Genomic DNA, 13,707 nt, shown 5'->3' with positions numbered 1-13,707 from the left:
AGGAATTGTTTTCCTTTGCATCAGCTTTTCAAAAATGTTTAGAAAGCCTTTTTTCTTCTAGTTAACAAAATATTATGTTTATTGAAGAAAAACTGAGCAAAGCACAAAATAACAATCACCTACAAACCCAGTAAATAAAGATGACTATCAGTATTACTATTCTGATACATATTACTATAAGTATTTTGTGCTTTTTTATTTTTAGAATGTTTAGATTATTTTTAATTAAAAATTTTTTTAAATTTTATTTTGTGCTTTTACATGCAATTTTTAAAAAAATCTTTAAAAAAAAATTTTTTTTTTTTAATGAGATGGGGGTCTTGCTGTGTCACCCAGGCTGGACTTGAACTACTGCACTCAAGTGATCCTCCAGCCTCAGCCTGCCAGATAGCTAGGACTACAGGTGCATGCCACCATGTGCCTAATTTAATTTTTTTTTTTTTTTTTTTGTAAAGACGGTCTTGCTATGTTGCCCTGGCTAGTCTTGAAGTCCTGGGCTCAAGTGATCCTCCTGCCTGCGCTTCTGAAAGCACTAGGATTATAGACATGACACGCTGTAACCAGCTTGGTTCTTTTTAATGCTTCTACTTACCAATCATTAACACTGTTGTATTTGTTTTGTAATATTAAATAAATATTACTTTGTCATATTTATTCAAACCCTCTCTCTTGTCAATATATGTGAATATATGCAGCTGTCTAACGGTATATGTGAAGAATGGGTTCCAGACCCACCCCCACAACCTGAATACGCAAATCTGTACATGCTGAAGTCCTGCAGTTGTTGCAGATCCCACCAAACAGTCAGTCCTCTGTATATTCAGGTTTCACATCCCGTGAAAATTGTATTTTCGATTGGTGTTAGGTTGATAAAAACCTTAATATAAGTGGACCCCACGTTGGTCAAGGGTCATGTATCCATATGTGTATACACACCTACACACACATACTCATACATGTGCATTTGTTTCCTCAACTGAGACATTAGGTCCCTTTATCCCTAAATAATTAGTGTGAATTTACTAAGATTAAAGATCATCTCTTATATAATCACAGTATAATTATCATATTCAGGAGACTTAGCCCTAATATAATATTATCTAACATACAATCCATTTTCAAATTTTGTCAACTGTCTCCCAAAACACCTTTTGTGAATTTTTTTTTCCCTGAGCCAAGGCTCTATTACCATAATGGTAATCCAAGGATCCATTATCATAATATTATAATCTATTACCATGCATCTATATGTCATGTGGTTTTAGTCTCCTTTAACCTTTAAGATTTCTTAGTTTTCCTTGTGTTTTATGACTTTTTATAGAGCAGAGGCTAGCTGCATCATAGAATGCTCCTCAATTTTCAACTGTCTGAAGTTTCTCCATTATTAGATTCAGGTTAGGCACTTGGGCAGGAATACTACAGAAATGATTCTCAGAAATGATTCTCAGATACAGAAACGCATTCTCAGTATGTTATGTGAAGATGTACTGAGGTATGTGATGTCAGTTTATCCCATTATTGGTGATAGTAACTTTGATCACTACGTTAAGGTAGCATCTGCCAGAGTTTAACTATAAAGGTATCCTTTTGCCCTTTAAAATTAATGAGTAATTGTGAAGAGATGCTTTGTGTAAATATCCTATTCCCTAACATATTTATACTTGATGGTTTTATATTCCAACGATGATTCTGAATCAATATTATTATGCGGCTACAAAATGTCATTCTTACATGCATATACATTTATTGGTTGGATTTCAACCGTAAAGATCCTCTTTCCCAAAAAGGATATAAATATATTTATTACCACTGAACTGTACACTTAAAAATGGTAAAGATGATGTACTAAAAAAATTTAAGATCCTCTTTCTGTATTTATTATTAGCCTGCACTTATAAACTCTTATTCTATTCAATGGACTGTAATTCATTATTGCCAATATTTATTGTGATATTCAAGTTTGCTATATTTAGCCAGTTGGCACCTCTTCAAAGTGGCTGTTGCAGTGTTGAACTGGAATTAGAAGTATCAACGTGGGCTGGGCGCAGAGGCTCACACCTGTAATCTCAGCACTTTGGGAGGCCAAGGTGGGCAGATCACCTGAGGTCAGGAGCTCAAGGCCAGTCCGGCCAACCATGGCCAACATGGTGAAACCGTGTCTCTACTTAAAAAAAAAAAAAAAAAAAAATAGCTGGGCATGGTGGTGCACACCTGTAGTCCCAGCTACTCAGGAGGCTGAGGCAGGAGAATCGCTTGAACCTGGGAGGCAGAGGTTGCAGTGAGCCGAGATCGTGCCACTGCACTCCAGCCTGGGTGACAAAGTGAGACTCCATCTCAAAAAAAAGAAGTATCAGTATGATCTCATCCATAGTGTGTTAAGCCTTCTCCTCATTCTCCCTCCACTGTCTCTGCCTACTCAAAGGGCCTAGAAGTAATGACCAATGTAGCCATGACCACAGCACCCAAATCTTAAATTTCTAAATAGCATTCCCCACTAAAAGAGATCAAGGCTTCTTAGAGAAAGAGCTGAGGCAATGAAATTACAAAACCAACAAACAAAAACCAAAACTAGGAACATTATGTTATGCCAGAAAATAAGGAACTTTTAGTAAAAAAAGTGATACATTCAGATCTAATTTAATGATTTTAACTGCTACATAAAATTATATTGCAGAATAAATCTCAATTTATTTTCCATTCTGCTACTGAAAAGCATTTGAATTTCTTTTAATAATGACACAATTAACATCCATACACCTGTTTCCTTTTGTACATTTGTGAGAATTTGCCCAGGGCATAAAAGGGCTTTTTTTCTTCCCCAGTTTATCTTATATTTTATGACCGATGTTTTTAAACTCATTCATTCTGCCGAGTGAACTAAAAAGGGTCACAGTTTGAGTCCTTTCTTGTTTTACTGTTCCATTTCTACCATAAAGATGCTTATTATGCTTTTTGATCAAGGTTATATTTTTCTTTCCCAGGTTTTTATTATAGTAAACGAAAACATATGTAAAAATAGAGGTGACATAATGAACACCCATGCTCCCATCACCCAAATTCAATAATTATCAACTCATGACTCATCTTGTTTCATTGATCATCCGTGTCCCCGATGGATTATTCTGATGACTGTGCTTTTTAGTTTTCTCTTTTTATATTGTATCTGTCATTGCTATAGAGTGATAGTGGCAGAGGGGACATCAAAATACCAACTGGTATCATCTTAGCATCATAATCTATTTCATTTTTATTCTTTTTTATTTTATATTTTTAAGAGATGGAGTTTCACTCTGCCACCAGGCTGGAGTGCAGTGGCATGATCATAGCTCACTGCAGCCTTGAATTCCTGGGCTTAAGCAGTCCTCCCACCTCAATCTCCCAAGTAGCTGGGACTAAAGGCATGTGCCACTATGCCCTCTACTTCATTTTTAAATGCTTCTTTTGAACTCCAGCTTTATTCCAGAGCCCACTGAGCACAGCTCTCATGGATTTAAAGCTCCAATAATTACCATATTTTGGCATAATGCCATATACATAAGAAATACCATGTGCCAGTCATAATGGGAGTAGAAATGACAATCTTCTATCCACAAATCTTTGCAAACTCACATACGGTATTATGTAATTTATAATTTAAATTATGCAATTTAAATAATTCATTCATTCATTTAACGAATATTCACTGAGTGACTACTACATTTTAAGAATTATTTCAGGTGGAGTGAACAATTAAGATAAGGTCATTCCATCTGTATTACATATGCAGTACATATATATTTAAAGGCTTTCATACATATTTATTTGATCTTAGTTTATATAGTGCAGTTATCTGTATTAGCAACATCTCATAAATGATGGAACTTAGGCTCAGAATGAAAAGAGATGTACTGAGGGACACACAGCTAAGTAGTACCTCATTAAATTACTGAACAAACAACAGAAAAGAATATTCTAGTTAAAAAAAGGTATTTGCTATAGTTACTTAGTAGCAAATATTAGGAAACATATTTTCACAAAGTGTCATTTTTTTTTTTGAAAGAGTGTGTATCTTTTGTCAGGAAGAAACAGCTGAAAAAAACTTCAGGGAAAACTGTTAAGTATTTAAATTGATTCCGCTACATAAAAATAATCATCAAATAACACTGACAAAATATTTACACGTGTGATTTCACTGGGTTTCTATCTCTGTTTACATTTTAAGACAGCAGTGACATCTAAATAAAACAAAAACAACCAATATAAAAATACAATATAAACCCAACAAACTGCCAAAACTGCATGCATTTGTGCAAAGAAGAATAAGGTAAAAGTAAAATTGATTGTTGGTAAAAACTCAGGTGACTTTGATGCACGCTAAAAATGGAGAACTACTACTGCAGCCATTTTAACTACTTACCTCTTGACTTTATCATAGTTCTCTTGACGGTAGTCACCTTGCTGAATTAACTGTTTTGTGTCTGCTAATTCTAAGGCCAAACGTTGACATCTAATTTGAACTTCAGAGTAGTTTTTTCTGTCTTCCTCATATGTCTATAAACCAAAGGAATAATAACACATTTCAGACTAAACACTTAACATAGTTGACCAAATTCTGTATTGAAGTCTTCTGTTAAGCTGTGATTGTCCTTGTAATTAAACAATAAAAAAATTTCCTCAATTTTCAAATTTAGTAATTTTTCCCTATTCAAAGGCAAGTAATCTTAAGTTCACAGAGTGGTCTGTAAACTCCGTTGTTTAAAACTTAAACTGTTTTTCAAATAAAAAACACAACAACTATGTTTTAGTTACTAGGCTAAAACACAAAATGACTACAAATGTTAAATGACTTTTTAAAAACATTTACTGAGTTACTATCAGATGCTAAAGATACAGAAGTAAATCAAACACACTTCCTGTTCTTGAGGATTTTACAATTTAGAGATGAAAAGTCATATGGATATCAGTATCTACAATGAAAAATAATTACTGAAGAGATTAATCATGCAGTTCCAATTCTGTTACTCAGCAAAAAAGGAATCGTGTGACCCTCGAAACACATCTTTACATTGTTCTTCCCTCTACTCTCCCCATGCCAGTAGCATGTAAGAAAGGCATTGCTGATATGGGAAGAGCAATGGAAGTAAAAACCTTAAAGTTGGTCACAAGGTTCTTTACAATCTGGTGCTGCTTCCTACAAGCCCCATTTCTCACCATTCCTAATATTCACACTTCACCCTCCAACCATAATGAAGATCTGAAGTTGTCTGAATCCACTAATGCTTCTTCTAACCTGTTCCCACTGCCTGAATACCTGCATATAATCTAAATGCTTGTCTCCTTCAGAGCACTGATCTCACTGTATCATTACCATCATATCAGTTTTCTCTTTATCGCACCAGAGTGTAAACATCTTAAGGGTGGGGATTTTGTCTTGCTCACTGCTGGACCTCCACCACTTTAAACACTGCCAGGTATACAATAAGAATTAAATAAAAGCTTAAAAAGAAATGATTAAATATGGGAAGCTGGGAGGGGAAGGAGACGGGACTAAATTCCTACTTATTTTCCTTCTTTGAACTCATCAAATCTTGCAACCAATCATCAGCTCCACCTTCAGAAGCTGGCATGTTAAATGCATCATGTGTTAAGTCATTACTGCTTAAGTAGCTGACCAACTAAATGAGGTCATATTCACTCCACACATACTGACTGGATCATTTCTGTGTGACTGGTCCCGGATTAGGCACTACAGACACAAAGATGAGTAAGACAATTTTGTCCTTTTTAAACTACTAAATATAACTTTGATATTTTAGTCCCCAAATTTCTATCAAAGGGCTATTTAAGAGAAGTAATTATGGAAAAACTATATTCAGTGTGTTTTGCTTTGGTATGGTATTATGTTCTTGTTCTACACTGAAGTTTTCCATGAGAATGGAATGTTACTATGGTACTTATTATGGGATTACAGCTGAGGATACGCTATCACCTCCCGAAAGATCATCACATATATCATTTCGGACCTAAGTCCTACAAGAATCTTTAGTTCTTCTGAAGAATGCTTTATCCTTCTAAACATCATTAATCATGTCATTGTTTTGGAAGAGCGTATAGTGTTATGGCCAGGAAGGCAAGCCTCCAGAATTCAACTGTCTAAAATTGAATTCCTGCAGTAAGACTCTGCGCACGTTAGTTTACCTCTCTATTCTGGTGTCCTGCCTCAGAGTTCTTGTGAAGCACATATCAAGTAATACATGTAAAGTGCTTATAAAAATGCCTAACATGTAGTAAATGCTGATTAACTATAAATTAATATTGTTATAATGCTTCCTCTTTGCTTTGGCTTCCAAAGAGATCATAGCCAAATTAACAGTTTAACTTTAATAACTGCACAAACGCCACGACAGAATTTGGAGGAACATAAATACAAGGAATACAAACATTAAAGGATGGGCAAAAAACAGGGATCCCAAAAAACCCAAAGGAGTATTCGCAGAAACAATGGGTAAACGAGGGGTGTGTGTCAGGAAAAACAGTGGAAGACAGTGCTTTGAAGCAGTCAATAATATTGAGAAACACTACTGACTGGTACTAAGAAATACTACTGAGAACCAACAAAAAGCCTTTAAAGTATTCAGGGGTAGGGGCAGAAGGCAGAGTGCTAGGGACTAAAACAAATTAAATACTCCAGTATGTCCTCTTTTTTGGCTATTTTATACACATTGTCGACTTAATACTTATGATGGGATCTAAAAATTATCCCCAGTTTCACAGATGAAAAAAACTGAGGCTTGGAAAGTCTCAGAGCTCATAAATAGTAGGGTGAGGACTCCAATCTAAGTTTGTCAAATCCAAATCAATAGGCAACTCTTTCTACAGTTTAATAGTAAAAGTGGAGAAAGTATAGTAGCTAGAGAAGAAAACAGGGCCAATGAAGGTTTTAAAAGATGAAACAAGCTTGACAATATTCAAATATTGGTGAGAAACAACTAATAGCAAAAGACGAATTACTGTTGGAGAAAAGGGGGCATACTCAGGGGAATGAAGCATACTCCTGAAAAAGGCTTTAGGAGATGGGATCCACAGCTTAGATGTGCAGATTAGTCTTAGATCAGAGGCCATGTTCATCAAGGCAGGCTTTTTTCCAGCTGATACAGAGTATTAACAACTTGAATAATTTAGACAGCTCTTATCAATTTGCTACAGGCCACAGCCTAATATTACCCCAAGGCTTCACAAATTTATATTATCCACCTGGTTTCTAGAGGCATATGATATTCCCATCCCTTGAGGGTGAGACTCTTTCCATTATAAACACTAAGAACAAACAAACCAGAATGAGTGCAGATGTGAGTAGATTTGGTGGAAGGACACCGGGAGTTCCCATCTGAAGATTTCCATTTTCTCTGTGAAATGAAATACCAAGTCATCTGCTGAATGTGACAAGAAACGTGGAAAACTGGAGACGTAAGAAGAGTGGCTGGTTGCCTTAAGTAATCTCTGTGAAAAATGAGAGAACTAGAAATAATAGAATTACGACCAATTGTGTGGGTCCATTTGAGGCTGATAACAATAAACTGACAGTGCTTGTTACTGCTTGTATGATTTTTGCCAGTAGTGCTCAGCTAGAAAAATAAAGAGTTGAGAGTTTTTCAGTCTGGTTTGATAAAAAGAAAGCTGGGAGAGGAATTAGATGATACTGGCAAAAAAAAAACAAAAAAAGTTTAAGACTGATAACATGATGGCAAGGGAAGAAAATAAATTTAGGAAAGGATTTATAAAAAAATAAATTATATGGATTGGAAATTCTGTTAAAGACAAGTTGAAAGCAGACGATGGTAAAACATAAAAAATATATGAAATAGGATGTTTAGTGGATGAAAGTGAATTGATAACTTCAGAAGTAAATCAGTTCTGGATGGCAAGGAACCAAATGTGGGCTATAAGATTGAGTGTTAAAGTGGAGAAAAGGCAATCACTAGAGATGAGATCAATAAAATTCAAGGCCAAGGCTATAGATGAATTAATCACATAAGTAACCTAGCTGAAGTGGAAAGGAAGACTAAATCTAGAGCAAGGCTTTCATTAAACAAAGAGGAATGTCCCAGTGGTCTGCAAATGAGGAATACTGTAAGGTGGGGTATCCAGATGATGAGTTCCCAAAGAAGCAGTGTTTTCTGTGAGTGCAATTGCAAAGATCTAAAAAGGTAAAGATCATCTGACCCTGAAATATGCAGAGTATTTTAGGATATTCAGAGAGTAGTTCCATGGAAGAATAAATATACAGAGTATATTATTAATGTTATATACATAGTATATATATGTATATATTTATAAATTTCCTTTAAATATAAATACCATATGCAAGGATAAACAGAAGTAAGTATAAGTGCAGTATAAGAATGCACATATTCGACCAACACTTTATTTACAATTTTTCAACTGGACAATTTCCCCTTAAATAAAATTATTACTTTTATATTTTGAATTTAAAAATCTCCTGCATTTATTGTTAGCAATTAAAATAGAGTAAGACACAGCAATGGAAACAGGAAAAATAGCATTTTCCCCCAAAATAAACCCCATGACTATGCAGAACCATGGTTAAAGCTATAGAGAGTAGAAAAGACTATTTTGTATTCTCCTCTGCTTCCTTCCGTGTCTTGAGCTTAGTGTCAACCTTTGTGGGAAGACTAAGCTCCAGCAATAACCTAGAGTTTATCCTATTTTTTCACAACACCTGATTCTTACCTGTCAGAAAATGTATCACATGTGCTGTGGGCAGCCATTACTTGTCTCCCACATCATAAGGAAAACTTTAAGGAAGTTTTCTATAATCCTAGTAACTAATACTCTGCCTATTATATAGAAGGTTTGCAATTAATGTCTGTGGAAGAGGAGGAACAAAAGAGGACATTAAATAGACTAAAACAAAAGAAGCAAAAAAAGTAAACTTTTCAAACATAAAGAAATGGACACATAAAATTTCCAGTCATCAGCCCTTTCTAACAGAAAATTTCTACATCACAGTAAATGGGCTAATAATAGCCAAGTCTCAATTTCTGTTCTCAATAAAAGGCAATTACTATGGATGTAATGAATTTCTAAACTTCATTTAAGTCTTTTGTCTCTCCCATGATGTAAACTGAGAAGAAAGCAGCAACCTACGTCTCGAAATAAATCTTTAATAAATGAACAACTCCTGCCTGTGTGGAGGACAACTAAGGAAATTGGAAATAGAATATAATGACATTTACCTTAAGGTTCAAATCTGAAGCAGTTTACATTGGACAGCAGTTCAGTGAATGGTAAGATATAGTTGGTTAGCTATTCTGGAAAACTGAGAATTCACTTGTCAGAATTCCCACAAGCTTCACATTATCAATAATCTAATCCAAGCAACTAAATACTGAAAAGAACAAGAAGCCTAATTAAGCTTTGACTGCCATAGGCTGTCCCTTTATAAGCCACAACGAAGTCTGTTTTGCTGTCAGAGACAACTCTTGTCATTGTTAAGATCTTCAAGAACTTTTTCAAAAAAAAAATTTGACTTCTAAAGACAGACAAAATCTGAAGTGGTAAAGTCTGCTATGTGTTAAAACAAGAATCTTAATAATTTCTATTACATGCTAAATTTTCAATTATATCTATTTGAATACATGTGAATTCAAATAAAAACTTAAGGCTTTTTTTTTAAAAGAAAAAAATAACTCAGTAATTTTTTTTTTTTTGAGACAGGGTCTCACTCTGTTGCCCAGGCTGGAGTGCAGTGGCACAATCTTGGCTCACTGCAGCCTCAACCTCCCGAGCTCAGATGATCCTCCCACCTCAGCCTCCCAAGTAGCTGGGTCTACAGGCATGCCACCATGCTCGGTTAGTTTTTTGTATTTTAGTAGAGAAAGGGTTTTGCCATGGTGTCCAGAGCAGTCTTGAACTCCTGGACTCAAGCAATCCACCCGCCTCAGCCCCGAAAGTGCTGCGATTATAGCCTCCCAAAATGGGATTACAGGCGTGAGCCACTACGCCCAGCAAAACTCAAGAATGAGGAAAGGTAACTTTCGTCACATGTGGTGGACCCTAGATTGGAATAACAAACATGGGTTCAGATTCTGTTTCTCCTACTTTTTGCTCTAGCAAGTCAACTTTTCTGGACTTACCTGATGCTTCTGCAGAGTGTGTATACTAACTGATTCATTGGCTCATTTATTTTTATGTGGTTATTATTGTACGAAACACTCTATTACTAGTATTAAGACATCACCCACTAGCTAATGGGTCTAGCAGACCCCACCATTGCAAAATGCTACAATGATGTATTAGGAGGCAATTTTTATAGCCAACATTTTATTCAGCAAACTACTGTAACAAATTTGAAATACTGGCCTCTCAACAGGGATTGACCCAAATATGATTGAACCAAACAAATTTGAGTCTTAATGTTAAAGAGACCAAGTTGCTAAATTATCTTAAAAGTATCATATATTAACCCCCAAATTTATCAACGCAAGAAAAGTATGGTTTCCCATGCCTTTTGAATAATTGAGATAAGGCTTAACAGTATTAACAGTGTGATGGTGCATGCCTGTAGTCCCAGCTACTCAAGCGGCTGATGTGGGAGAATGGCTTAAGCCCAGGACTTAAAGGCTGCAGTGAGGTGTGATCATGCCACTGCACTCCAGCCTGAATGACAGACTGAGACCTTGTCTGGAAATATAGATCAATAAAAATTAAAAAGTATTAACACAGGTGATGGAAAGGATAAAGTCCTGTATCACACTTCTTCCCTCCAACAACCCCTGCAAATTAACAGGAAAAAAATGAGACTATAACTTAACTACATTTGATTACTATGTTAATCATAAAAATTGCTATTTTAATGAGCTGTCTTACTTAAGGTATGATGCTTCCATGTTCCAAGATTTTATAGTTTTCTTCATATGAATCAATTTCTTTTCTTGCTAGAGATGAACGGTGGGGGAAAATATTTCATTCACAAGGTAACAAACTCATGAAGAAAGCGATAAAATCTTAAGTGTTCAACACTAATTGCTGTTGCATCCGATATGTTCATGTGTTCATGAAGTTATTCTCCATGAATTTGCTGATGCAATGGATTATTCTTTCTGTGCTGGAATATACTCTGTTTAATCATAAAGTATTATTCTTTTGATACAATGGTAAAATTCATTTGTTAACATTTCAAATTTTTACATCTGTAGTAATTAGCAAAATTGGCCTAAATGTTTTATTTTGCTTTTCAGTCTCTTTCTCAGAACTTTCTTTTTCAATAGTTGGTATAGTATAAGTAAGTGGAACTAGCTGTCTTTTTCTAAATCAACTGTGAACCCATTTGGGGTAATCTATCTGTGAACCTGTTGGTAATTTTATCAGTTGTACACTTTTATTTATTTTTGTAATACCTCTACGGTAACTGTTCTAAATCAAGTTCTCACTTCTGTCAATTTTAGTAATCTATATTTTGTTGGCACAGTTCACTTTCTTTTTTGTTTTCAAGCTTACTGCCATAGAACTGTTATGTATTTTCCCTTACTTCATGTCAGTTAATTCCAAACACCTTATTTCTACTCATCTTTTTCCAGCTTTCTCAAGATGAGTACTACATGTATTTATTTTTCATCTTTTTTAAAAAATAATAAAGGCATTTCCGGCTATAGATTTTCCTTTGGCATAGCTTTAAATGTGTCTAAGAATTTTGTTATAAAAAATGTTCTCATTTTCATTGTTTTATTTTTTCCTTTGCTCTTTAATCCAAAAGATACATTTCTAATTGCCAAGTAAGTTTATTCCTCCTCACCTTTTATCTCTGGTTTCACTAAATTATGATAAAAAATATAAACTATATAATCTGTACTTAAAATTTATTATATAATTTTTTACTTAAAAATTATTTAAATAATTATTTTTCAATTTTTTTTTTTTTTTTTTTGAGACGGAGTCTTGCTTTGTCACCTAGGCTGGAGTGCAATGGCGCAATCTCGGCTCACTGCAACCGCCGCCTCCTGGGTTCAAGCAATTCTACTGCCTCAGCCTCCTGAGTAGCTGGGATTACAGGTGCCTGCCACTACGCCCGGCTAATTTTTGTATTTTTAGTAGAGACAGGTTCACCATGTTGGCCATGCTGGTCTTGAACTTCTGACCTCAGGTGATCAACCCGCCTCAGCCTCCCAGAGCGCTGGGATTACAGGCGTGAGCCACCGCACCCGGCCCATTTCTCAATCTTTATCAATTTTCATTAAGCATATTTCCTATAAACAAATAGAGCTGGGCTTGGCTTGAAGATCAATATGAGAGTCTTTCTTTTAACAGAACACTGTACATCCATTCCCTCACCTAGTGGAGGCAAAGGAGATTTTATCCACCTTATTTGGGGTGAGGAGTGAAGGGAGTAATCCATAGATTTTTATAGGCCGAGCTCTGCCGACAATCTGTTCTGCTCTTGCTCAGGGTTCTCTCACACTATTTCTAGGCTTTCACTCAAGTCAGGGAAGAGAAATCTCAAATTTTGGTAGCCTATCTCCAAGATGGTCTCTATCAATTTCTTCCCTTGTATGCAGGAAGCTATTTTCTGATTAAGAAGTGGGTCTATTCCTCTTAATGATCTGCTTAACCAAAAGCATGTGGGAGAAGCAATTTTCTGGAATTTTGAAGTTACATCCTAAGAAGTCTTTAAGTTTCTCCTGAGTTTCTTGAATGTTTGCTTTGGAGGGGGCCAGGTGCCATGCTGTGAGACTGCCATGTTGAAGGATGCCTAAACTAATCACATGAAGAGGCCAAGTGCAAAGGGAGTAAATGTTTTGGTCATATCATCCTGGTTCCAAACCGGTGACTAAAGACTTCAGATGACCCCAGCCTCAGTGAGGTAAGAAAAACTCAGCTGAACCTATCAACCTTCAGAGCTGTGACAAATAATAAATTATTTTGAGACAGCAAGTTTTAGGGTGATTTGTTATGCAATAATACGTAACTGGAACACTAGCTTTCCCAAAGCCCAAGACTTACACTCAGATCCAGCTGCCTGCCAGAAGACAGCTGAGAGAGGGATACTTTAAATTGGAAAAGAAAGGAAAAATGAAATGCATTCACATTTTCATCTCCTACAATCCCTTTACTTCCTCCTTTCAACTAAGCCTAAACAGCAATGCTTATTCTATTCAGTAGTTAATGTTGACTATATAATTTAACCTTAAAATAGTAAAATAAGTAGGAGTTCATTTAGCTTTGAGTTTGGCATGACTATGCTCAGTAGAGTGATGACTCTATATTGTCATCATTTTTCTCTATTTGAACTGTGAAACTTTTATTCATACAGTGATGCATGATAGCACCTGGCCTTTATTTGGCTGAAATACCTATCTTACAAATTAAGTTGATGGCTATTTCTTTCTTTTCTTTTTTCTTTCTTTCTTTTTTTCTTTTTTTGAGGCAGAGTCTCACTCTGTCACACAGGCTGGAATACAGTGGTGCAATCTTGGCTCACTGCAACCTCTGCTCCCCCACCCCTACCCCGGGCTCAAGCAATCCTCCTACCTGGGACCACAGATGTGTGCCACGACACCTGGCTAAGTTTTTGTTTTGGGGTTTTTTTTTGGTAGTTTTTTGAGACAGGGTCTCATTCTGTCTTCCAGGCTGGACACAATCTTGGCTCACTGCAACCTCTGCCTCCCAGGTTCAAGCAATTCTCTCATCTCAGCCTCCCGAGTAGCTGGG

At 35.9% G+C, this 13,707-nt stretch overlaps 1 protein-coding gene across 8 annotated transcripts in view; it reads right to left on the bottom strand.

Annotated features, from left to right (window-relative positions):
* PIBF1 (progesterone immunomodulatory binding factor 1) overlaps positions 1-13,707 on the bottom strand; it is a 233,896-nt gene that overhangs the window by 188,949 nt on the left and 31,240 nt on the right. For all 8 annotated transcript variants that reach the window (XM_054446984.2, XM_054446978.2, XM_054446979.2 and 5 more), the window contains exon 6: positions 4,397-4,530. In XM_054446984.2, the coding sequence (XP_054302959.1) occupies positions 4,397-4,530 (134 nt within the window). The remainder of the gene's footprint in view (positions 1-4,396; positions 4,531-13,707) is intronic.

The sequence above is a fragment of the Pongo pygmaeus genome, chromosome 14 (genome assembly GCF_028885625.2).
Source record: "Pongo pygmaeus isolate AG05252 chromosome 14, NHGRI_mPonPyg2-v2.0_pri, whole genome shotgun sequence".
Lineage (NCBI taxonomy): Eukaryota > Metazoa > Chordata > Mammalia > Primates > Hominidae > Pongo > Pongo pygmaeus.
The sequence above is the reverse complement of the archived record's forward strand: the minus strand, read 5'-3'. Positions and strand labels throughout refer to the sequence as shown.